Source organism: Dryobates pubescens, chromosome 10 (assembly GCF_014839835.1).
Source record: "Dryobates pubescens isolate bDryPub1 chromosome 10, bDryPub1.pri, whole genome shotgun sequence".
NCBI lineage: Eukaryota > Metazoa > Chordata > Aves > Piciformes > Picidae > Dryobates > Dryobates pubescens.
The window spans coordinates 32,928,043-32,954,137 of record NC_071621.1 but is presented as its reverse complement, the minus strand read 5'-3'; the positions used below and the strand labels follow the sequence as shown (position 1 = coordinate 32,954,137).

General features: G+C 44.4%; 1 protein-coding gene across 1 annotated transcript in view; it reads right to left on the bottom strand.

Moving 5' to 3' along the window:
- Positions 1–26,095, bottom strand: part of MTMR2 (myotubularin related protein 2) — a 79,822-nt gene that overhangs the window by 46,461 nt on the left and 7,266 nt on the right. The window contains exon 2 of the mRNA XM_054164539.1: positions 9,127–9,232. Within this exon, the coding sequence (XP_054020514.1) occupies positions 9,127–9,232 (106 nt within the window). The remainder of the gene's footprint in view (positions 1–9,126; positions 9,233–26,095) is intronic.

Sequence of the window (26,095 nt, the reverse complement as noted above, 5' to 3'; positions counted from 1 at the left end):
GCAGCTTAATGCTCTGGAGAGGAAAGGACACCCATTTCCCACATGTACACAAGCAATTTGTAAGGCCAAAATCACAATTTCAAGATGCTGAGAATGTTTTTCCCCATAAGATTTTTCCTGTCTCTTCTCTGCCATTCCTTAAGTCTCTCTACTTGAGACCTTGGCTAAAAAGAAAGCATCCCCTCTCTCCTTGGATTTGGCCCCAGTTTCATTCCTGTGTGCAAGGGACCTGTGGAAATATTATTACATGCAGATCAGGTAATGACTACTGCTGCCTGCATCTAGTAAACTGCACCCCTGTACACCCAACAAAACCTTGAGGTGCACCTCTTTGTGAGAATATAACTAAGCCCAAAGTGATGATGAAGAGAAGCACATACAGTCAAGCCTTCACACAGTGACAGTACACAGATGAACTGTTTATTTAATTTCACTGCTGCATCACCAGTTCACATCCAACCAAGTCTTCTGTGACCACAGGTCAATTATCTTCACCATCTGGTGGCTTGTGCAATATGGTCTGTAATTTAATAGCAGTCACAGTCCAGTGCTCTGGGAAGGAAAGCTCACACCACAGAAGACATGCATTTGCTTCTTAAGGCAGTGCCACACAAAGAGTCAAGAGCCAGTCAACAACAGGAATACTTATCCCCATACATCACTAAGTGAGGGACGGAGATGACTGGCAGGACAGGGAGTCTTCAACTACCCAGGAGGTGCTCAAGCAGAGAGCTTTCCCCCCCCACCATGGTTTAGTGCTTCCAAGCTAGCAGCTTTCACTAATAAGTCCCTTAAAAGCAAAACTAAAAAAAATGTTGCTTAAACAAGTGCTTAAAGTTTTAAAAAGTGATAGTGGTGTGTAAGCCCAGCTCTGGTTGAACATGTGTTACACATAACCGGAGCCTGACACGCTTCCTGCGTTGGCAGGGAGATAGCAACGGGAACGCTCACTGAGGCTGCTCTTAGTGATTTACAGCAAACTGGGGGAAAGGAGAGGGGGGGATCACATCTTTCTTCAATATGTTTTTCTGCTAACAATATACATGCTTTCCACAAAACTAGCCTAAGCCACTTTGCACTAAAGCTAGAATAAAGTACCGCAAAGGTGGCAAAGTCAGTGACTGGCATTTCGCTTAATCCTGCCCTACATGACCGGAGGGACCGGATTTACCTCAGTTTTGGGTCTCCAGCTGGAGGAATTACCCTGAACTCCCCTCACAGTCAGAGGACAAACACAGTGGACTTTCAAATGAAACAAAACTGCATCTTTACAGAATAGAATAGAATAGACCAGACCAGGCCAGACCAGACCAGGATGGAAGAGACCTTCAAGATCATCGCGTCCAACCCATCAACCAATCCAACCCACCTAAACAACTAAACCATGGCACCAAGCACCCCATCAAGCCTCCTCCTGAACACCTCCAATGATGGTGACTCCACCACCTCCCTGGGCAGCCCATTCCACTGGGCAATCACTCTCTCTGTATAGAACTTCTTCCTAACATCCAGCTGGAGCACAGCTAAACCTAGGACCCACTCTAAGAACTGTTGACCCTCAAATAAAGTTCTCAACATCCTGCAGGAAGGACCTCCCTAGCTCACCTATGTGATGTTCTCACCTAGAGTAGGCATTTTCTTGAAGTCAAGATAAATCCGATCACAACCAACCTATTTCTTTCCACAAACTACACAAGAATTGTGGTTGTCTACCTTGAATGCAAACTTTCTCAGGCAGACTTATCACAGAATCATAGAATCAATAATGTTGGAAAAGACCTCAAGAGATCATCAAGTCCAACCTATCACCCAACACCTCATGACAACTAAACCATGGCTTCAAGTGCCACCTCCAATCCTTTCTGAACACCTCCAATCCTTTTTTGTCCACCACCTCCCTGGGCAGCACATTCCAATGGCCAGTAACTCTTTCTGTGAAGAACTTTCTCCTCACCTCCAGCCTAAACTTCCCTGGCACATCTTGAGACTGTGTCCTCTTGTTCTGGTGCTGGTTGCCTGGGAGAAGAGACCAGCCCCCACCTGGCTACAACCTCCCTTCAGATAGTTGTAGAGAGCAATGAGGTCTCCCCTGAGCCTCCTCTTCTCCAGGCTAAACAACCCCAGCTCCCTCAGCTTCTCCTCATTAGGTTTGTCCTTGAGACCTCTCCCCAGCCTCGTTGCCCTCCTCTGGACACGTTCAAGTGTCTCAATATCCTTCTTAAATTGACTTCATCCAGAAGACCTAAGGAGACAGAGATGCCTTGGAAGAAGAAGACTCTCTCATATGTCTTTTGTCATGTATCAGTAGAGCATCTTACAAAACAAACTACATGGGTTTGTCCACAATGTCCAACCATACATGCCATGGATAACAAATTATGATTATGCAAGCAAATCTATTTCTTCCCTCATAGAACAGAGTAGAATAGAATAGAATAGAATAGAATAGAATAGAATAGAATAGAATAGAATAGAATAAACCAGGTTGGAAGAGACCTTTGAGATCGTTGAGTCCAACCTATCACCCAACACCATCTGATCAACTAAACCATGGCACCAAGCACCCCATCCAGTCTCCTCCTAAACACCCCCAGTGATGGTTCTAACCCTTCCATCCTGGACATGCTATGATAATGTCCTTGCATCTTAAATAAACCCATCACAAATCCACCAATTCCTTGTATATCAAAGGAGAAAATTATTATGGAGGGAGTACAGAATCAGGAAGGATGGACACATGCTTGTAAACCACTTTGCTGGACCTCAGAGGAACACTGGGAATTGTGTATCTTACTCCTATCCTCTAACAGCATAAAGGTTTAGTGGTCCCAAACAGCAATGATTTGAAGAGCAAAGATTTGAATGCTCTTTCTAAAACTGCATAACTAAGCAGGTGACACATGGGTCTGCTGAACTAGTTTTCTCTGTCCACACAACGGACCACAAGCAAGAAGCAACATAAGAAAAGTCAACAGATGAGTTTCCACCCTCTGGTTTAGGCTTTAGCTGTTTACAATCCAAAACCCAAACACAAGGGACCTTAACTCATTTTCAGGCAAAGGTACTGTTCTTAAGGGAAGCAGCAGCAGGCTCTGCTGGCCATATCCACTGCTCCTTAATTGCAGATGGAAAACAATTCCACCCTTTTAGGAGAGCTACCTCAAAGCTTGGAACGTTGTAAACTTCAAGCATTATGCTATATATCAACAGCTAACAGAAAATGAAAGTATCTAGTGATAAAAGCTAGAGCATTAGCAAGAAGACTTAAGATATGTACTATAAAATGGAGAGACACATCTGCCTACGAGCACAGGAGAAAATACAACCCATAGGGCTCCATTGCAGGAATCTCACTCTAGGCTAATAATCACCAAGTTTCCAGATCTTTAAGATATATTTACAGACCTCAGTCACATTGGCAATGTTGGTGAATAAATATCTCACCCCCAATTACAAAGTATCTATGAATTCCCAGCTTCCAGCTACTTGGATTCTGCTCTTGTGTGATCTATAACTTATGTTAAAACACATGGCAGCATGTTTGCTACAAATTGCCTCCAAACCTGCATTCCCTGAATCAAGTTTAAACAGCTTCAGATTTCAGACCAGAACTAGGGTGGAAGGGAACACCTAATAATGCTTGGTTGTTTTTTCCTGTTGGGGTTTGGGGGAGTTGTTCTTTTCTTTTCTTTTCTTCCTTTTTCCTTTTCTTGTCTTCCTTTTTTTTCTTTTCTTCCTTTTTTCCTTTTCTTTTCTTCCTTTTCTTTTCTTGTCTTCCTTTATTTCTTTTCTTCCTTGTTTCTTTTCTTGTCTTCCTTTTTTTTTCTTTTCTTCCTTTTTTCCTTTTCTTTTCTTCCTTGTTTCTTTTCTTTTCTTCCTTGTTTCTTTTCTTGTCTTCCCTTTTTCTTCCTTTTTTCCTTTTCTTTTCTTCCTTGTTTCTTTTATTTTCTTCCTTTTCTTCCTTTTTTCCTTTTCTTTTCTTCCTTGTTTCTTTTCTTTTCTTCCTTTTTTCTTTTTTCCTTTTCTTTTCTTGTTTCTTTTCTTTTCTTCCTTTTTTCTTCCTTTTTTCTTTTCCTTTTCTTTTCTTTTCCTTTCTTTTCTTTTCTTCCTTGTTTCTTTTCTTGTCTTCATTTCTTTTCTTTTCTTCCTTTTTTCTTTTCTTGTCTTCCTTTATTTCTTTTCTTCCTTTTTTCTTTTCTTGTCTTCCTTTTTTTCTTTTCTTCCTTTTTGCTTTATCCCTTTTCTTTTCTTGTTTCTTTTCTTTTCTTCCTTTTTTCTTCCTTTTTTCTTTTCCTTTTCTTTTCTTTTCCTTTCTTTTCTTTTCTTCCTTGTTTCTTTTCTTGTCTTCATTTCTTTTCTTTTCTTCCTTTTTTCTTTTCTTGTCTTCCTTTATTTATTTTCTTTTCTTCCTTTTTTCTTTTCTTGTCTTCCTTTTTTCTTTTCTTTTCTTCCTTTTTTCTTTTTTCCTTTTCTTTTCTTCTTTTCTTTTCTTCATTTTTCTTCCTTTTTTCTTTTCCTTTTCTTTTCTTTTCCTTTCTTTTCTTTTCTTCCTTGTTCCTTTTCTTGTCTTCCTTTATTTCTTTTCTTTTCTTCCTTTTTTCTTTTCTTGTCTTCCTTTATTTCTTTTCTTCCTTTTTTCTTTTCTTGTCTTCCTTTATTTCTTTTCTTTTCTTCCTTTTTTCTTTTCTTGTCTTCCTTTTTTTCTTTTCTTTTCTTCCTTTTTTGTCTTTCCTTTTCTTCCTTTTTTTCTTTTCTTTTCTTTTTCCTTATGAAGTTAAATAAAGCAGCCAAACTTGCTTAAGAGCTAATTTATGAAACGAAAATTGTAGAAATTGCAGTGGAAAGGCAATTTAATCTTACTTCTAGATACTGAAATGCTCGATATACATTAAAAAAAACTCCCTAACAAATCCTTCATAAAGGTTATTATTAAATACTTTGTGGAGAAAGACTTAGGAAAAATACTGCACATGCATTCAGCAGGAATCCCCAGGGGTTGTCTCATTTACCTCATTACACACATATGTGCACACACAGAGAGTGTTAATTGCACTCCAAAAGGAAACTGCAGGCACTGACTGCAAGAAATTATGTGGGTCCTTCCCCTGGTTCCCTCCTCCTGACAGACACCCACCATTCTTCTAAAAATTCCCCCCAGAAAAAGAGAGTGCTAATTGTAGCTGTAGCAAAGTGGCTTTAATGCCTAAATTTGATTCAATCCACACGCAGAGGCAGAGATCAAGCAGAGGCAGGAGTGATGAGGGATCCACACAGCAATTCATTTTAACAGGGAAAAATGAAATGCATGTCAAGAGCATAATCCCCTAATTGGCAGATCCACTCCAAAATCTTGAAAAACTTCTTTTCAGCTTCTGAAAGCTAACTGATGCAACACCTTCCTGTGAGAACACCGTGTAGCACTTGTCTCCCATACCACAGGGTTAACACAAAATGTATTAGTTCCCACTTCAGGGCTTACACTCTTACAGTTTTCCAGGAACAATGTAGGACTTCTTTTTTGCCCTCAGAAGTAATAAAGGTGCTTAGCTTTAACCCCAGTACCTGTTAAAGCTTGGGAGCTCGTCCTGTCTTGCGCCATTCAAAGCTGCACAAGATGCTCAGGCATGTAAGGAAAAGGCTGGAACAGAAAATGCTACTGTATCAGTTCACAACATGACCTCATCTGCGGTATCAAAGGTAAGGCCACATCTCAGAAAGAGAAAAGGAAATAGGAAGAACAATCAAGAGCTTGAAAAATCATTTACAGAACTGACTTTAAAAAGCCCTGCAGAGCTGTCACATGACAGAGATGTTAATTTGGAGAAAACTGGACAATGAATGATAAGCCCAGAGAGAGGACAGATGTTCTCCTTGACTCAAGACCTGAAAGAAATCAGTGCTAGCTCATCAGCACTCACCAGATCTTGCATTTAGTGGCTAGCACTAGGCTCCAAGAGCAAGCCTGGGGAGCAAATCGTAATGCATTAGCACTGACAGCATCTGATGAGAGGACAGGTTGTGGGACTGTAGTTGCACTGGTAATACCAACACAAGAGGCTGTCCACAGGTAGAGGACAGATCTTCATCCAACCTTCCAGGCTTGTTTTCCAGCATGTTCACACTCAGGAATGTAGAGGAAATGGTTAATGCATTAATTCCTCCATGATCGATAAAGTCAACTTTTACTAGTGGAAACTGCCCCTTTCCCCCTCCACCCTAATACAAGCAGGGCCACAGGAATACATTTTCTCTAGGTCTTCTTGCCACTGACATAGTCAGGTGTAAAGGTAAGAACTAACTTATGCCTACACACAGGTGGATTGCAGCCACTCACATCACCTCTGCAGGAGGTGAAGCATGGCAGGCTTATGCTGAATTCAGGCCCCATAGAGCTGATGAAGGTTAACACCAAGAAGCATTTTGCCAACAGATGCCTGTGCTCACACTTGGCCTGCAGTGCTTTAAGCTACATCAGTAATTCTCAGCTTGACCATCCCTCTCTTACACACTATTCTATAACAAAAGGGAAAGCAGCATTCTTTCCAACCATGGCAGAACACTAGTTGGCTTAGCGAGGCCAGGCAGAGCCTCTCCTGCCACAAGAAAGGGGCAAAAAAATGACACACAAATGGATTGCAGAAGTAATGGAAAGTTTAAATGGAAAAGCAATTAGTGTTTTACAGAAGCTACAAGCATAGTGACAAAAGAAGTCCCTTACAGCATACCCAAAAGCCTCCCAGCACTTCCCTTCTCCCCACCTGAGGGTATACCCAAAACCCCAAGGGCTCTTTCTTCCTCCGCACTGCCAGGCTGGCCTCAAGACTGGCCAGGTCTGAGACCATCCCTCTCCCTTCACCTCCTGGCACTAGGCCTAGACAGGCCTAGAAGGCCTTGAGATGACTCTCCCCCATTACCAGACAGGGAGCATCTCTCCTAGGAGTGGAGAGGGAAGAAAGAGGAAGAGAATGACTTTGCAGATACATTGATAGGGCACAGGACATTATGGGTATGAAATACACAGCCCCCTGTGTCCACCCACTGGGCTGAACCCTTGGGACACAGGACATCTTGTGTGGCAGCAACAGGGGGCACCCAGCCTAAACTGCCACAGCTTAGAAATAAAGGGAACAAAAGGGGAGGGGGGGCAAAGAGAGAAAAACTGGGAAGAGAAAGGCAGGCTGTGAAGACATCGTCCTGCACATTACATGAACAACAGCACAGCAGGCTAGTGTGGGCTCCTAATGGCTACCAGTAAACAACAGATATGCATCTTCTGCCTAAGAAGTCTATCATGCAGCTCAGTGAACATTCCTCTGCAGACAATGTTTTGGATTGCTAGTAGGTACAGAGGCCCTGTTGGATAGGAACCAGACAAGCCCCAGAAAAGCTGGAATCCCTGCCCAGACAGCTCACAATTGACCCAGATAAAGCGACAAAGGGCAGAAGGAGTCACAAGAGGCAATCAGGGTTAGAAGGAAAACATGCTGAGCCAACTTCACCACCAGGAAGGAAAGACAGTCTCAGTTCTAGACAAGAAATGTTGCTGCATTCACTACTTTCAAAGGCAATTTCCAAGTGTCACAAAAAAACACTGTGAAACGACAGTAGCATTGTGCAGCAAAACTGGAAAAAGAAACACACTTAAGCAAACAGCAATTAACAAAATGAAGTCTGTGTAAGCTTTTTCTTTGCATATATTTTGTACAAACAGTTACAGCCACAGCAGTATTTGCAATCTTATGAACATTCACATATGTATCAATGAATCACTTAGTCTCAGCCTAAAAACTATAGTGGAGTAACTGAACGCGCCAGTTTCACAGGGAAAGAACTCTCTACCCAGTCACATTCTGGAGACTACTTTTTGTGTCCATAGGTAAAAGGTGTAAAATATCATTAGATTAGCCATAAGCTACTGATTAGTTTTTAAATAGAACAGAATAGAATAAACCAGGTTGGAAGAGACCTTCAAGATCATTGAGTCCAACCTACCATCCAACACCACCTAATCAACTAAATCATGGCACCAAGCACCCTATCAAGTCTCCTCCTGAACACCTCCAGTGACAGTGACTCCACCACCTCCCCGGGTAGCCCATTCCAATGGGCAATCTCTTTATGTAGAACTTCTTCCTAACATCCAGCCTAAACCTCCCCTGGTGCAGCTTGAGACTGTGTCCTCTTGTTCTGGTACTGGTTGCCTGGGAGAAGAGACCAACCCCCACCTGGCTACAACCTGCCTTCAGGTAGTTGTAGAGAACAATAAGGTCTCCCCTGAGCCTCCTCTTCTCCAGGCTAAGCAACCCCAGCTCCCTCAGCCTCTCCTCACAGGGCTGTGCTCCAAACCCCTCCTCAACTTTGGTGCCCTTCTCTGGACACCTTCCAGCAACTCAACATCTTTCCTAAACTGAGGGGCCCAGAACTGGACACAGGACTCAAGGTGTGGCCTAACCAGCAGTGGGGCAGGGAAGTCATTCTGCCCCTGTACTCAGCACTGTAGCCAGGTGAGGGCAACCAGCACCAGAACAAGAGGACACAGTCTCAAGCTGTGCCAAGGGAGGTTTAGGCTGGATGTTAGGAAGAAGTTCTTCACAGAAAGAGTGATTGGCCACTGGAATGTGCTGCCCAGGGAGGTGGTGGAGTCACCATCACTGGAGGTGTTTAGGAAGAGACTGGATGAGGTGCTTGGTGCTATGGTTTAGTTGATTAGATGGTGTTGGGTGATAGGTTGGATTTGATGATCTCAAAGGTCTCTTCCAACCTGGTAAATTCTAGTCTAGTCTAGTCTAAAGCACTTTAAGAAAAATGGGGATCCTTTGAAAATTCATCCCCATGTGTGGGTTGCAGAGTTAGCTTTTTGAAGACTAAACAGCTTTATAAAAAAGGAAATAATATGGTACAGATTAAACTTCAGTCTTACCTGTTTGAGTCCTTTCATGCTCTGGGTACACAAAATCTGGCATTCACCTGAAAGCTGGCACCATTTTACCATATCCAAACTCACAGGAGCAAGAAATGCCCTCTGAGGGAGGTGACTATATGTATATATATATATATATGTGTGTGTGTGTGTGTGTGTGTGTGTATGTGTGTGTGTGTGTATATTTCAAGACAAAACATACATACCCTTAAATCTGGAGAGAAGTTGTCTGCTGAGGTGGAGACCGAGTCAGATGACACAGCAGACACAGATTTGGTGTGAGTAGAATGGTCCGACTGAGACGTGGAAGCACTAAAAAGAGAAATGCCAGTCTGTCAAAGCCATGCTCAAAAGCCAGCAAGTACAGCCCCTCTCCTGATACAGTCCTGTTAGACATTGTTCACTCTTTCCACCCTTGCCATTCTCAGCTATTCAGCCCTCAGCAGTGGCTTAAAACAAGCCGGTGTACTCGCCGTTGCCATGGATTACCCAAGCACACGCAATTCAGTACCAAATCTCAGCTCACACTGAGCCTGCATTATCATGATCACACACTTGGTTAAATCCTACATCACAAAAACTAAGGGCCTCCATTTCAGGCTTTCAGATGGGAGATATTAGCGTGCTGCAAGGGGATGAAAACAGACAGAGTCCTGAACGCACGCCAGCACAGCTCCAACCACAGCTTTACAACGGTGGAAGAAACTCAGAATAAAAACTCTTCCCATCACACAAACCCTTCCTCCTTCAGGTAGAGGTACAACCCTCAGGAGAATGAAAGAGGCTCTCTCAGCATACCTCTCTGGTGATATAAAGGGCAATTTGCTCAAGAGCAAACCCAAAGAGTTCTTTTACTTCTCGATACCGTTTCTCTAGTACAGCTGTAAGCAATCAAAATAAGCTTATTTTGTAGTGGTTTTATGCTGCAACCCTCTCCTACAACCATCATTGCTTAAAATTAGCATTTGCTAATGCTCTTAAAACCCTAGATGACTGTAAAGGAAGTTCCTCCCTGGTACAGTGTCACTCCCTGAAGCCCTAGTACAGCAGTAAACGCTACCTGGGGCAATTAATTCCCACACTCTTAGCAACCCCAGAAAGGTTTTATGTGAGTGTAAGGACACTCTTAAGGATCAGCTATCAGTCTTGCAAACCTAGCATTGGCCAAAGCAGAACACCAGCAGGAGTATTACTGTTACTACTACTACTGTTAGAGTCACTAGCGGTGATCCCCAAGGATCAGTGCTGGGCCCCATCCTCTTTAATATCTTCATTGATGATCTGGATGAGGGGATTGAGTCAGTCATCAGCAAATTGGCAGATGACACCAAGTTGGGAGCAGATGTTGGTCAGTTAGAGGAAAGAAGGGCTCTGCAGAGGGACCTCGACCGACTGGACAGATGGGCAGTGTCCAACAGGATGGCATTTAACAAGTCCAAGTGCCAGGTGCTGCACTTTGGCCACAACAACCCCATGTAGAGCTACAGGCTGGGGTCAGAGTGGCTGGAGAGCTCCCAAACAGAGAGGGACCTGGGGGTGCTGATTGACAGCTGCCTAAACATGAGCCAGCAGTGTGCCCAGGTGGCCAAGAAGGCCAATGGCATCCTGGCCTGCATCAAGAATAGTGTGGCCAGCAGGAGCAGGGAAGTCATTGTGCCACTGTACTCAGCACTGGTTAGGCCACACCTTGAGTCCTGTGCCCAGTTCTGGGCCCCTCAGTTTAAGAAGGACATTGAGACTCTTGAACGTGTCCAGAGAAGAGCAACGAGGCTGGGGAGAGGCCTTGAGCACAGCCCTGTGAGGAGAGGCTGAGGGAGCTGGGGTTGCTTAGCCTGGAGAAGAGAAGGGAGACCTTATTGCTGTCTACAACTACCTGAAGGGAGGTTGTAGCCAGGAGGGAGTTGGCCTCTTCCCCGAGGCAACCAGCACAAGAGGACACAGTCTCAGGCTGTGCCAGGGAAGGTTTAGGCTCGAGGTGAGGAGAAAGTTCTTCACTGAGAGAGTCGTTTACCATTGGGATGTGCTGCCCAGGGAGGTGGTGGAGTCTCCATCCCTGGAGGTGTTCAAGAGGGGACTGGACGTGGCACTTGGTGCCATGGTTTAGTCTGTGGTGACAGGTTGGACTTGATGATGTCTGAGGTCTCTTCCAACCTGGGTGATTCTGTGGTTCTGTGATACTGGTTTATTCTATTCTATTCTATTCTACTTGTATTAATTAGACTTGTGACAACCTAGAAACTGCTGTGCCTGAGCTTCCAAAGGGCCTGGAGATCTGTTAATTGTCTGAAAACTGTAGTGCTGCCGGTAAACAGCCACTGAAAGGCCAAAATGTTCCATTTCTATTTCTATTCTTCAGAGTTTGGCAAAGTACTGCACAGGCAGTGTTAAAAACATGAAGTGCTATAGCAAAATTGAGTTCTTGCTGGGAATTAGTCCTTTCTCTCCAAGGAGCACTGGTGGCTACCTATTAGAACCTGAGATGTGGAACCTTAGGGAACAGTAAAAAAATCATTTAAACTAAAAGATACTGGTGTGCCAAGTGAATAGCACAAACCCACTGAATGCTTCTGTTGCACACAGTTCAACAGCTAATCACTTAGCTTCTCACTTGCTCAACTCTAACAGCACTGCCAGGTAGAGTCATGTGGGTTTGGAAAGACAGTGACACTTGTGCACACAGTGCTGCTAACACTGCAGCAGCCCCAGAATCTCCATCCCAGGCAGAAAATAATCCTGCCCTAAAATCCAAAGAACTGAATCTGTAAGGCCTCCTGCTCATAGAGATCAAAGGGCATCAGACATAGACTGAATTTGGGTATAGTTTCACATTGCAACAAAACTGGTATAAAGTGTATGCTGCTGCTGAATGGGCTGCTCACATTCCCCTCTCTTCCTCTTCTCAGCCTGGGCTGCACTCTGCTGCCATCTCCACAGTGCTGGACGAGCATCATGGGATGCACGGTTCAATTTGCTGATCTGCTGGGGCAGTAAACTATTAATAAACATGAAGTGAGCCTTCTGTTGGATAACAGGGATGACTGGATTCATTACATGGCTGTATAATCATCAGATGCAGCACAGGGAGAGGGAGGGAGTTTGTATCTGGAGATGATGGGGAAGGCTGAGAGCACTTCTGCAAGCAGCAGCCTGCAGGCACGCTAAATTAGGCTTAACACTAAGCCACATTTTTACATTACACTACTTAAATGAGCTAAGACCCCTGGATGTGTTTCCTTGAAACTCCTTTCAGCCTGGTTTCTGCACAGTCAGCCCTCACCTTCCAAGCCTTCACCCTCACATTTGCAGCTGTTGATTTAATCTGATTTTTTTTGTAAGGGAGGAGTTGGGGAAGGGGGAAAAATAACAACTCACAAATTAATTGTTCCACAAAGCAGCCCAGTTTATTGTATAACCACCCACAGAAAGATGGTACTTAAAGTTATCCACACCAAGCAAGCAGATACTACAGAAGCCTTTACTGCTGGGTGGTAACTCGCACTCCTGTCCCTCCAGCGTTGCCACCTTCTCCCAACGCCGACTCCAGCCGGGGGAGCCAGAGGCTCAGAGTAAGCCTCCAGAAGCCATGCCTTCTAACTCCCTCCCTTGAAAGAGCTCAGAATTTTGCGTGTTTAAATCCATTTTACAGGGCTACAACTCTGCTGAGGAGTAAACACCTAAACAAGGGACACACCAGCAGCTAAACCTGGCCCGCGCGCACCACGACGCTGTCCAAGAGACCATCTCTAAATCACTGAGCACAGTAATCTATTAGCACAAGAGTCTGCATCAGGAATTTCACATCCTTTAGTCACAGAAAGGGAAGCTGGGAAGGCTGGAAATTTTAATGGAGTATGCTAGTCTCTCTGCCCCCAAGCTATGACAAACTACACCCAAACAACTTTCAAGACCCGTCTGTCTAACCTGTTTTTAACAGCTCCCAGAGGGGAAGAGTGCTAACAAAATGATCACAATTTCACCAGTTTTTCTACTTACACTTCCCTGCCCTGACACATTCCAGCACCTACCTAAGACACAAGCAGAAATTATCTGATTAATCACCGTAGACCAAAGATTTTTTTCAGCAGACTAATGGACAAACTCCTTACACAGGAGAAACAAAAGAGAATTATACTCATAGTATGTCTGGGCTGTGAAAGTGTTGTGTTTCTTGATCATATTTGGCTTCAAATGGGTTCTAATGAAGGAAAATATTTGCATTTTAGAAGTGAATTTTCAGAAGCTCCCTGCATCCATGTTGCTCTGCCCTACAGAAGCCGCTGGTGAAGCCTCCCTCCAGCAGGAGCACCAGGAGGGGCAGCGCCGCCTGCACACACGGCAAACAAAGCTGCCTGGATTCCGCAGCTCCGCGCAGTGTGCACAGGTTGTGTGTGCTCGGCTCACTGCCTCTGCTCTCTTCATCCATCACGAACAGGGAGCTGAGATGGAACGGAGGAGCAGACAACTGAAGTGCCACTGCCTAGCACCTCCCTCCTCTTATCGTTGCCAGGCAGTTGCACAGCTCCAGTTCCGCTGCTTAGCAAACTAATTAACCTAATGTCCCTGCACGCATATGAGAAGTTTATTACCTTCAGTAGTTTACTCATCTTGAGCTTTCCTCTGCTGCCAATGCAAAGGGAAAGATCCTCAAACCATTATGATTTCATATGCTTTTGGGTGGGGGAGAGCAGAACAGCTTCCTAGGGTCGACATGGAAACTCAATGAGGAGATTTGAGCTCCTTCCACTCTTTGCCACCAGCCCTTCTGCACCCTCTTGGTCTTCTGTCATAGCTTCTGCACATTATCCCAGTTTTTGCCAATGTAGTTAAAGCTGTCTCATACAATACTTTAGGCAGCATGATGGGGTAACTTCTGGTATCAGCCTAAAATCCTGAGGACATAGCCCCAACAGCTGTTTCAGTAAGACAACACAGAGCAAACCTGAGGATGGCAGAGTCACAACAGTGAGACCTAACCGTGGTGTTCAGGGGCACCTGACAAACACTTCAGAACACAGGTAGGTTTTGCCAGATTTCAGCAAGGGTTAAAAAAAATCACTGGAGCTATGTCAGCCACTGCTAGCTGAAAGTCTGATTCAATGCAACTTAATAAACATGTAATATAATGATATTATCTCTGAACCTCATTAAAGGTTCTAGGAAACAACATATACTCAAGGTTCACAAAATACTTTGATCTTTTCCTACAGGAAAGAAAGTGAGTGCAGATATTCCTGTGAGGAACCTGTGAAGACCAAGGGCCTCCTGGAGCATTTCTCTTCCCATGCTTCAGGCTCAGGCAGCTTTACACTGTCCTTGCTGATGGATGTCACTGCTAAGCACTAAAATAGACCCCTACAACAGTTCAAAAGCACCTTCAAAGAAAGCACATCATTCCTGTGACTGTCATCCTCATTTCTACTCTCCTTCCTCTCCTCCTATTCAGGAGCAGGAGTGGGGTTTAGGATGCAATTAACACTGATCTGTGCCTTTCATCTTAATGATTACTTTTATTGTTTAAACGTGTTTCTTATGGCCAGATTCTGAATGATAAATGAGTCCAAATTAGGGCTGTTGGCACAGTGATCTTGTACATTATTAACCCCTTGGCTATATGGAATACATATATGCAACTAATAAGAGAACTACAATGAAAACCAAGCACAGTGACTCAACTCCTGATAAAGTGTTCATTGTTATTATTAGGACTATCCCACAATATGCCAGATGGTTTTCAAACATAACTCAGATGCCCTCCACTGATTCTTGTTCAGGCAACTGAAAGGTATTACTGCAGAACTGAAGGTATGCCACTGCACTTAGCCTAAACTGTCAACAAAGATGCAACAGAGGTGTCTGAGACATGCAAACCTATCCTGTTAAAATATGATGGTGTGGGGGAAAGCAGTGATAAAAATCTTCAGCTACTCCAAAGAGTGCAATTAAATGGCCTCTGCCAAAGCCACCTGAGACAATCTCCACCTTTGGACCCCTGCAGTACAAAAAACACAGTGTATGAGAAAGCCAAGGAAAAGAAACAAACACTTGTAGTTGCCATTTGTTTTGCCAACTGTTACAGGAAGAATTTGAATCACAGAATACATTCAGAAAACATTCAGGTTGGAAAAGACCCTCAGGATCACCAAGTCCAACCCAGAACCCTACTCTACAAGGATCACCCCTAAACCAGAGCCCCAAGCACCGCATCCAAACTACCTCGAAACACATCCAGCCTTGGGGAACTCCACCACCTCCCTGGGCAGTACATTCCAAGGCCTGACCACTCTTGCTGGGAAAAAATTCTTCCTACTATCCAGTCTAAACCTACCCAGCTGCAGCTTGAGACTGTTCCCTCTTGTTCTATCACTAACTACCTGTGAAAAGAAACAGGCACCAATCTCTCCACAACGTCCTTTCAGGTAGCTATAGAGAGCCATGAGGCCTCCCCTAAGGCTCCCCTGCTTCAAACCAACCATCCCCAGCTCCTTCAGTTGCTCTTCATCAGATTCATTCTCCAGGCTCTTCACAGCTTCCTTGCCCTCCTCTGCACTGGCTCCAGCACCTCCACATCTCTCCCACCTTGAGGTGCCCAAAACTGGACACACCACTCGAGGTGTGGCCTCCCCAGAGCTGAGCCCCAGGGGCAAATCCCCTCCCTGCTCCTGCTGGACACAGAACTTCTAATAGAGGATGTTCCAGTTGAGATGTAGTCACTTTTCTCAAGCAGATAAGAAACAGCTTTCCCAGGAAGGAGAAAGCACAGATATGGCTCTTAAAGGGGGCAGTTTGACCTCATGAGGGTCCAAGCACAATACAGCGAACTCAGGTTAGGTGTAGATAAGCCCAGAAGTGCCCAAATCAAATAGTGAAACTCCACAGCATTAATCTGATGCAAACAGATGCACCATTTATGCAGGACTCTGTTCTCTGTATCCTTAACACTGTGATAAAAAATTTAATACAACGTCCTTTGTACATCAATAAAAGGATATTCTCCTTCCCTTCCCCCACCCTCCACAGGAAGGAAAACTCCTAGATCTCTATGAAATCCTTTCTGTGAACTTCAGTCCATACAACCTCTTCTCTTAGGCCCTGTGATCCCAGAATAAAGTCATGACAACCACTTTTATGTATCACATAAAACTTCACAACTTCTGGCAAAACATGAGACAAAGATTACTTTAATGGATGGGCTGCCTAAATCATCCCAGCTTGTAATTGCTGAGAAGGGTCATTTCCAAGCAAGCATCTTAAAGGTGGTGTGCCTCTTCCAGTTCAGACAGAACATAAAAAAGTGTACACACATAGGCCTTCCTAAAGAAAAGAAACAATCATAGAAGCAATAAGGTTGGAAAAGACCTCAGAGATCAAGTCCAACCTATTACCCAACACCTCAGGACTAACTAAACCATGGCTTCAACTGCCACATCCAATCCCTTTTTGAACACCTCTAGGGATGGCGACTCCACCACCTCCCTGGGCAGCACATTCCAATAGCCAATTTATCTTTCTGGGAAGAACTTTCTCCTCACCTCCAGCCTAAACTTCCCCTGACACAGCTTGAGATGGTGCCCTCTTGTTCTGGTGCTGGTTGCCTGGGAGAAGAGACCAACCCCCACCTGGCTACAACCTCCCTTCAGGTAGTTGTAGAGAGCAAGGAGGTCTCCCCTGAGCCTCCTCTTCTCCAGGCTAAGCAACCCCAGCTCCCTCAGCCTCTCCTCACAGGGCTGTGCTCCAGGCCTCTCCCCAGTCTCGTTGCCCTTCTCTGGACACGTTCAAGTGTCTCAATGTCCTTCTTAGATTGAGGGGCCCCGAAGTGGACACAGTATCCTATGCAGAGAGTGACTGGCTACAATGAGGGTGGTGAGACAGTAGAACAGGATGCCTCAATACTGGAATTGTTCAAGGACAGGCTGAATGGGGATTTGAGCAACCTGATCTAGCGAAAAATGTGCCTGACCACGGCAGAGGAGCTTGGATAGATGATCTTTCAACCCAGCCCAGGGTAGCAACTCCCTGAGAAACTACTGCTCCTTTCTGAAGACACTTGTTCCCACTTTGAAAGTAGAGACAGAAACCTCTGTCTTGCTCAAAATAATAAATAAACAGAAGGGAAGAGAATAAAAGAGGGAAGAAAAAACCCAAGAAGATCCATGACTGGGAACCTATGTCTGAGTTTAACACCCAGAACTCTGCAAAAAGCCCTGATGGGAAAGAGGAAGAAAAACACCTCTGGAAAACATGCCTTTTTTTTTTTTTTCCTTTCCCCCCACCTTGTTTTTATCTTTTTTATTTGGTACCAACAACTTCAAGTACTAGCCTGGTTCACTCTTAAAAATTGCACAACCAAACTGCAGTCAGTGACGGTCAAGTCAGCTCTCCAGCACCTTCTTTATGGATACTCCTTTGCTGCCAGTACAAGAAGTAGCTGCTGCATTGCTTGCAGAGGTGTGCCAATGACTCAGACAGTGACTGGCAGGGGCTGCTCACACCATTCCTCCTGCATCAGACTGGAATGGTTTGTTTCAGCAAGCACTGAACTGACACAGAAAACAGGCGATAAAACACGCTGCTGAGCAATACTCAGCCACAGAGGTCACACATGAGAAAAACACTGCAGAGGGCAATTTTCCCTTTCCTCTCACTTTTTTCTTTGTTTGTACTTGTTTGGTTTTTCAAAAGAAGTTTCTCATTATGTACATGCCTAAAATGAATCAAGGTGAAAACCATAATTTAATGATGACTAGTGGAAAGTACAATTTCATTCACAAACCTCAGATGTCAAAAGAGCAGGAGCCACTTGGTTCAGACTCACAGCAGAGCCATGACCACAAGCACCTGCAGTACTTGGACCCCTCTCTTCAAAGTGTAATTTCATCATTTCAATCATTTCAATTTCAATAATTCAGTGGAGGTGTTCAGGAGGAGACTTGATAGGATGCTTGGTGCCATGGGTTAGTTGTTTAGGTGGGTTGGATGGGTTGATAGGTTGGATGCAATGATCTCAAAGGTCTCTTCCAACCTGGTCTATTCTATTCTAATGACACAGAGGTAACAATAAGAATAAGAATAAGAATAAGAATAAGAATAAGAATAAGAATAAGAATAAGAATAAGAATAAGAATAGAATAGAATAGAATTAACCAGGTTGGAAAAGACCTCTGAGATGATTGAGTCCAACCTATCATCCAACACTATCTAAACAACTAAACCATGGCACTAAGTGCCTCATTAAGCATTCCTCACTCACTTTCCAAATTCAAGCTGACAACTCTCCCTCCTCAATACTTTCAACGTTTCTGTCTCTTTCAGAGAAGGAAAAAGAAATGCTGAAAAACCTTTTGGGCCACATCAGAGCAAAGGGAGACAAACCAGTGTTTGTTCCCCATGAATATGACTTTGTCCTAGCTGCCCACATCGGGATCTCCCATTTACAGCAGCTCTCTGTGGATCAGTGCTAAGGATAAGTGGTCCCCATACTCCTTATCTGTATACATATACTTCTGAGGGTACTCAGAAGTCCTTGTACATCTCTCTTCAGGTAAGCACTTGAAAGCACGGCTGGTATCTGACTGAACCAGGGTCCTGCAGCAGGAGCTGGGCACTCTGTGCTGGCTTCCACTCCACCACAGGGCTTTAAGAGGCTCTGCTGCTGTAAATTAAGTTTTAGAAGCTTAACACCATCTCTCCCAAGGCACGAATCCCACGGTGCTTGGCACTGCGCATGCCCGTAACAACAGCAACCTCTCTCTCAAACAGCTTGCATTGACAGACAAAGGAGTAGTACCTCCAGCAAGAAGTGAGTCAATCTTAATTCTTCAGAGTGAAACAGAAAATCAAAACATGCTTATTCTACTTAGACAACATGTACCAAAGGAAACTCCCTGTAACACAGAGATGCACCCTTACCCACTCCAAACACTCAGTATCCTTTCTATCCACACACACCCCAGACAATTACTACATTTCAGAAGCACACCAACTCACAATTTCACTAAACATCTGAAGAGCTTACTTTCACCTCTGCTTGACCTGTAACAATCTCAGAAGGGAAAGGAAAGGAAAAAAAAAGAAATCACAAACCCACCAACAATAAAGCCAACCATAAACAAATATGCTTTTGAAGGAAAGAAAAGCACCAACTGCCAGGCTTCCTCTGGCATTCAGAGGCAGCAGACAGTTGTATAATATAATCGTGTATCCTCTCCATTCAAAAGGGCTGGCAATGTCAGAGCTTAACAACATCTTTAAAAAGAAGCCATTTCAGCAAACAAATCATTGTGCATGTGTGCAACAGACCTAAAATAGCCCCCCACACCACTTGCCTGAATGAAAAGGATTCACTTCTGTTGCCAAGCACCGCCGGGTCTCAGCCCGACTTCAATGTTCCAAGGGAGGAAAATGTCATGTTTAAAAAGTTGATCCTTCTGAGTAGCATCCTGAGCTGAATATGTAGTACATGTTTTCCCATGAGCCATGGAGAGAATGTCCTATATTTTGACCGTGAACAAGCTTTTCTAGGAATGCAAACTCTGCTCTCAGTAGTTACACAATGGACTACAGTGTCACCAGCACCGATCGTGCTCCGTTAGTCATTCTTTCATTATTTTCTTTTTTAAACAGAAATGACAAAAGGCCTACAGAGTGTGCAGAGCACTTGCTAAACAATAGGCTGATTGTTTGACAGATTTGCAAGATTCCGAGAATAGAAGGCCAACACCCAAGGACAAACCAAGAGGCAGCACGTAATTGCTAACAGCGAGCAGCGCACAGTCTCATGCTCTGATAGGCCAAACAAGCCAGAAGGGCCAAAACAGGAAGAACAGCAACTACCACAGAGCAGAAGAAAAGAGAATTAGAATAGAATAGAATCAACCAGGTACAGAAAGACCTTCGAGATCATCGAGTCCAACCTATCACCCAACACCATCTAATCAACTAAACCATGGCACCAAGCACCCCATCCAGTCTCGTCCTGAACACCTCCAGTGATGGTGACTCCACCCTGGTGCCCACTCCCTGGGCAGCACATTCCAGTGGCCAATCTCTCTTTCTGGGAAGAACTTCTTCTGAACATCCAGCCTAAACCTCCCCTGGTGCAGCTGGAGACTGTGTCCTCTTGTTCTGGTGTTGGTTGCCTGGGAGAAGAGACCAACCCCGTCCTGGCTACAACCTCCTTTCAGGTAGTTGTAGACAGCAAGAAGGTCTCCCCTGAGCCTCCTCTTCTCTAGGCTCTAAGCAACCCCAGCTCCCTCAGCCTCTCCTCATAGGGCTTGTGCTTGAGACTTCTCCCCAGCCTCGTTGCCCTTCTCTGGACACGTTCCACCACCTCAACATCTTTCCTAAACTGAGGGGCCCAGAACTGGACACTGGACTCAAGGTGTGGCCTAACCAGTGCTGAGTACAGGGGCACAACCTATTAACTTGACCAAGAAGAGAAACAGAAATAATACCTACATTACTAAGTATTCACCTTAGGACAGAGAGGAGAACTGGATCAAGAGGCAGAAATAACTTCTCTTCTGCTATTTCTGTTCTGCCAGAGCCTTAGTTTTTAGTTACACACCAAGCACCAGTTATGTATAGTTTCACTAAAAATATGTATGCTTCCCACAGTTCATGTGCTGTCTCAATTCTCCCTTATATTCCTACCTACATTTGTATTTCCAAAACCCACCTTAGTTAGAACCTAACACATATTAACATCCTGATTTCCTTTCAGAAACACACCACACACCCCCCCTCACCCCTCAGTAACACAAACACCCACAGGAAATAAAATTACCAGCAATTTACTCATCAATGATTTACTCGTCATACTTGTTCCAGCCTCAGAAAACTCAAAAGGAGGAGGAAAGAATATATAAATACAGGCAATCTGGAGAGTCCTGCATCACTTAGCACAACTGACATGGTGCACTGAATTGATAAGCTTCCACAGACACTACGTAGCTGCGTGCTCTGCCAGACTTAGCTCAAAAAAGGACTGGGAACAACTACATTCAGCTGGCAGCCCAGCCCCCTACATGCAGTTGGTCCCTAGCAGAATGCCAAGGCTAAAGTATGTCAAGTGTTCAATAATCTATGAGCTTTGTTTCCAGAAACTCAAGCTAAGACCACACAGATGCTTTCAGAAACACTGAGCCCACCTACCTTTGGCCGCACCTTGAGTCCTGTGTCCGGTTCGGGGCCCCTCAGTTTAAGAAGGACATCGAGAGACACTTGAACGTATCCAGAGAAGGGAAATGAGGCTGGGGAGAGGCCTTGAGCACAGCCCTGTGAGGAGAGGCTGAGGGAGCTGGGATTGTTTAGCCTGGAGAAGAGAAGGCTCAGGGGTGACCTCATTGCCCTCTACAACTACATGAAAGGTGGTTGTAGCCAGGAAGGGATTGGTCTCTTCTCCCGGGCAACCAGCACCAGAACAAGGGGACACAGTCTCAAGCTGTGCCAGGGGAGGTTTAGACTCGAGGTGAGGAGAAAGTTCTTCACTGAGCGAGTCGTTCGTCATTGGAATGTGCTGCCCAGGGAGGTGGTGGAGTCACCATCCCTGGAGGTGTTCAAAAGGAGATTGGACATGGCACTTGGTGCCATGGTCTAGTCATGAGGTCTGTGGTGACAGGTTGGACTCGATGATCCTCGAGGTCTCTTCCAACCTTGGTGATACTGTGATACTGTGATACCTTGTCCCAATTTCCAGAGAGTTCAACATCTCTGAAGAGTGTGGCCCATCAGTTAAAGACCCCAGGTTCAGCACTCATACCCAGGCCCAGGCTTTCCTACAAACTCAGACCTGTTTATTGTCTAACTATAAAGCCCAGTTTGCAAAGTGCTTAGCAGCCAATGATTTCTGGATGGCCCAGATTTGCCAAAGAACTCTGCACACTCATTCACCCTCCTGGTGGTAAGGACAAAGCCAAAGCTCTTTCAAATTCTTCCACCTTACAATAAATGAAGCACATCATGTCTTCAAACTCACCTGAATTATTTCCTGTATATCTCATCTCATGCACCTGGAAGGAGGGATGACCTTCTAAGATCACACACAGACACTTCTGCCTGCCACTTCTGCTTCCTCAAGCAGAAATCAGTGTATGAGCAAAACAAACTCGAAGAGGATCAATGAGGTCTGGACAGTCTCAATGGCAGACACCAGAGGTGCCCATGCTCTCACTCAGTCAATTGAAGCCCAGGCAATGGAGTGTAGAAGACAATTCAGCTCTCCTAGATTGAACACTTCCTTTGTTCAGCTGATTTACTTGCTGAGTGTCTTGACTCTGCTGATGGTAGAGACATTTTAGACACCTATTGCACATGGACATATGGCAACCTGAACTAGATCCTGCCCTGGTTTCAAGAAGATGGTTTCAGCTCCTTGGGGTAGGACTTTAGATTTGCCTTTTGTTTTCAACTGAACACAGCCTTTTGCAGACAACAGAGAAGTACAGGGAAATATGTAAATACAAAAAAATAAGAGGATATAATATATTCATATAATACATTTTCAAGGCCTCAGGACAGAGGTGGTTAATTCTTGCATTCTCTGAGCTTTCCTTGGCCTTTCTGCAGCTTTAGTTTACTTGGCTTAGTTGAGAATCTCTGTGATTGGCCAGGTGTCTGTATCTGCTTTATTTTTGTTTGTGTGTGGTACAGTCACAGTTTTGCACAGTTGGAAGTAACCAGCAGTTATCCTAGACAGAAGCAGATATTTACCATTCATGTAATGACTTTGCATAGAGAAACACAAAAGCTGGCTATGATAGCAGAGGTCTGGAGAAATGGCAACAGGATGCAGCATAGTAGGCTACAGGCACAGGATGAGGAGAGATAGGGCACAGGGTTGGCACTGGAAACCATGGCTCTCAACAAATCACCAACGGTCAGTTCAAGAAACACAATCCTGGAGCTGCACAAAGCTGGTTTCAGGAGTACCACAGAGTACAAAGAAATAGTATCTAAACCCCACAAAACCAACCATATACAGCAAAAATCAGATGTAATGTGGAATTGCAGACTAGTGAAGGCAAGATGGGGGTCAGTCTCTTCTCACATGCAACAAGTGACAGAACAAGAAGGAACAGGCTCCAAGTTGTGGCAGGGAAGGTTCACATTGGATATGATGAAAAATGTCTTCACAGAAGGGGTTATCAAGCATTGGAACAGGCTGCCCAAGGAGGTGGTGGAGTCACTAAAGGTGCATGGATGTGTTGGTTAAAGGTGTGGGTTAGTAGCAGTGGTTTTGCAAGTCATGCTGTTTCATGGTAGTGCCTTTGTGAGTCATGGCATTGCAAGCTCTAGGTGAGCAGTTGGACTTCATGACCTCAAAAGTCTGTTCAAACCTCAACAGTTCTATGAAGAGAGATAGGTAGGTGTAAAGTTGTTTATCAAAAACAGTAAAATGATTCCAGGTGGATCCTACCGTAAGGAAAGAAGAAAGTATCAACAGGCTGGCCAGCCTAATCTAGTGTGGGGTGTCCCTGCCCATGGCAGGGGGGTTGGAACCGGATGATCCTTGTGGTCTCTTCCAACCCTGACTGACACTATGATACTATGAATATGGATCTAGATCATAATTTTCATCAAAGACTCCAGATGCTGACAACTTGCTGTAACACCCACCACCACCAGAATAAACCAGCAACCTTGGGACCCAGAGGAGCAAGGGAAAGGTGAGTGTAAAGCCAGGAAGAGGGGTAGAAACCAAGAACTATATGTGTGACAGTTTCAACTGCATTACTATTCTTTCTTCTTCTGTAATCATAGTATCAGTCAGGGTTGGAAGGGACCACAAAGGATCATCTAGTTCCAAGCCCCCTGTCATGGGCAGGGACACCCCACACTAGATCAGGCTGACCAGAGCCTCAGCCAGCCTGGGCTTAAACACCTAATAATTGCCTCTAGACTAATAATGCTTAGACATCCAAAGTTTCAGTTACAACAAATTCTTTGCTGTAAAGGTGTGCTGCATTTTTGGCAGCCTTTGAACACAAGTTTGAGTGGAACACTTCTTAGCACAGGCATGTAGTCTCTTTACATCACAGTAAGTAAATCCAGATAAACATGTTAAAATGTTGTTATATTCCAAGCAGGTGTTGTCCATTTTCCCAGAACAAAAGGGGGGGAACCCAAGAAAAAGAACAAACCACAAACTCATGTGTTTTCTGACTAGTCCAGCAGAAATATGATCACATACCTCAAACCTGACCCAGAGTGACTTAACAATACAGACTCTGGAGCTGTGGCCAGGAGACTACAGAAAAGGCAGACCCCTGAAGTGGAACCATTTGTACAGAGAGAAAAAGAGTGACTAGAATATCACCATGAAGGGGTTACAGACTAGAAAACTGCTAACATGGTCTCATCATCAAACATACCAGGGTTCAGAAAGCAATGAAATAGAATTCATGGAGCAGAAAGGCAACCAAGGAAAAGAGCTACCTTGAAAATCACTGGAAAATTACTGAGTGAGAACATTGTCTGGCAAAAGAAACTACAGATGGTAAGAAAGGGAAAAACAAATACTTGAAAAGTTCCACTGATTTTTTTTTGGTCATTGTCTTTCACCAATTTTTTTTCTCCAATTAGCTCCCAGTTACTGGGGCTGTAAAAGAGCTAGATGATTTTCAGTTAAAAGTGAAGATGCAGCTAATTACTTTGATGGTTACTCTTCTGTGTTCTCTTGCCTGGGTTACCCGAACACCCCTACAAACCAAGCACTGCACTAAGTTCCTCTCACCCTCTTCTTCATGGTGGAATATGCTTCCCATGAACAAATAAGAAGACCACTTTTTCCACCTCCTGTTTCACAATGCAGCCTTGTACGTACCAACGTATCATAGAATCAGTAAGGTTGGAAAAGACCTCAGAGATCATCAAGTCCAACCTAGCACCCAACACCTCAGGACTAACTAAACCATAGCTTCAAGTGACACCTCCAATCCCCTCCTGAACACCTCCAGGGATGGTGACTCCACCACCTCCCTGGGCAGCACATTCCAATGGCCAATTACTCTTTCTGGGAAGAATTTCTTCCTAACATCCAGCCTAAACCTCCCCTGGTGCAGCTTGAGACTGTGTCCTCTCGTGCCTGTTGCCTGGGAGAAGAGACCAACCCCCTCCTGGCTACAACCTCCCTTCAGGTAGCTGTAGAGAGCAATAAGGTCTCCCCTGAGCCTCCTCTTCTCCAGGCTAAGCAACCCCAGCTCCCTCAGCCTCTCCTCCCAGGGCTGTGCTCCAGGCCTCTCCCCAGCCTCGTTGCCCTTCTCTGAACACGTTCAAGAGTCTCAATATCCTCTGGAAAGTTTCCACTGTATTTCTAATGTATGCTTGCTGGATTTTCCCTCAACTAAACTTTCTGGTGACGTTAAGACTTTTGGTGGATGGATCAGGTCTCTTTTTACATTATCTGATACTCTCAGCAATAAAAAACCTGTTACAGCAAAGTAGGTCATCAGGAAAAGATTAATGAAAAAAAAAAAAGAAAGATGTGGACTATTGATTGTGCTGAGCCATTCAAGAGGTGTTATGACCTTTCCAAATACAGTTCTTGCCTTAGTACATGAGGTGTAAAAAAGTCAGCAGAGGAAGGGAGACAAAAAAACATCAGAAATTGGTAACATAATACATTCAAGACAGGTAATAAGCTATAACTGAAGTCATAGCAGGAGTACAACCATGTAACAGATAGAAATTGTGTTGTTTGACATCCAATCATCTTCACCCTTTAAAACTCAGGTTCTGCAACTGTGTCTCTGTTGTAAATACTCTGTAGTTAAGGAACTATGTGCACAACTCAAAACTGTCTAACAGATAGACTGTTAGCCAACACAACATTACCATCTCTCTTCAGAAAAGGCAGTGCTTGATGGGACCCAAGAGAGTCGTGTTCTGAGCCTAGCTTTACTCCTCACCAGCTGTCACATCTTGCCTCGTCTATCCACAGCAGTTTTTCATCTCATCCTTAGACTTCCTTACTCTTTGTCCAATCTCTCAGCAAGGAGTCTCAGCGCTCGACTGCACATCCAAGAGCTTAGTAACATTACCCACTGGGCAACAGTAAAAACAGAAGAGTAGTCCTGACTTAGGCATATCCAAATAGTTGGTCCCTGGCTCTTCGCTGCTTTCTGTACAGCAGCTAGAACCATGGCATCTCAAATTCCTCTGAGGTTTCTAAAGAGCAAT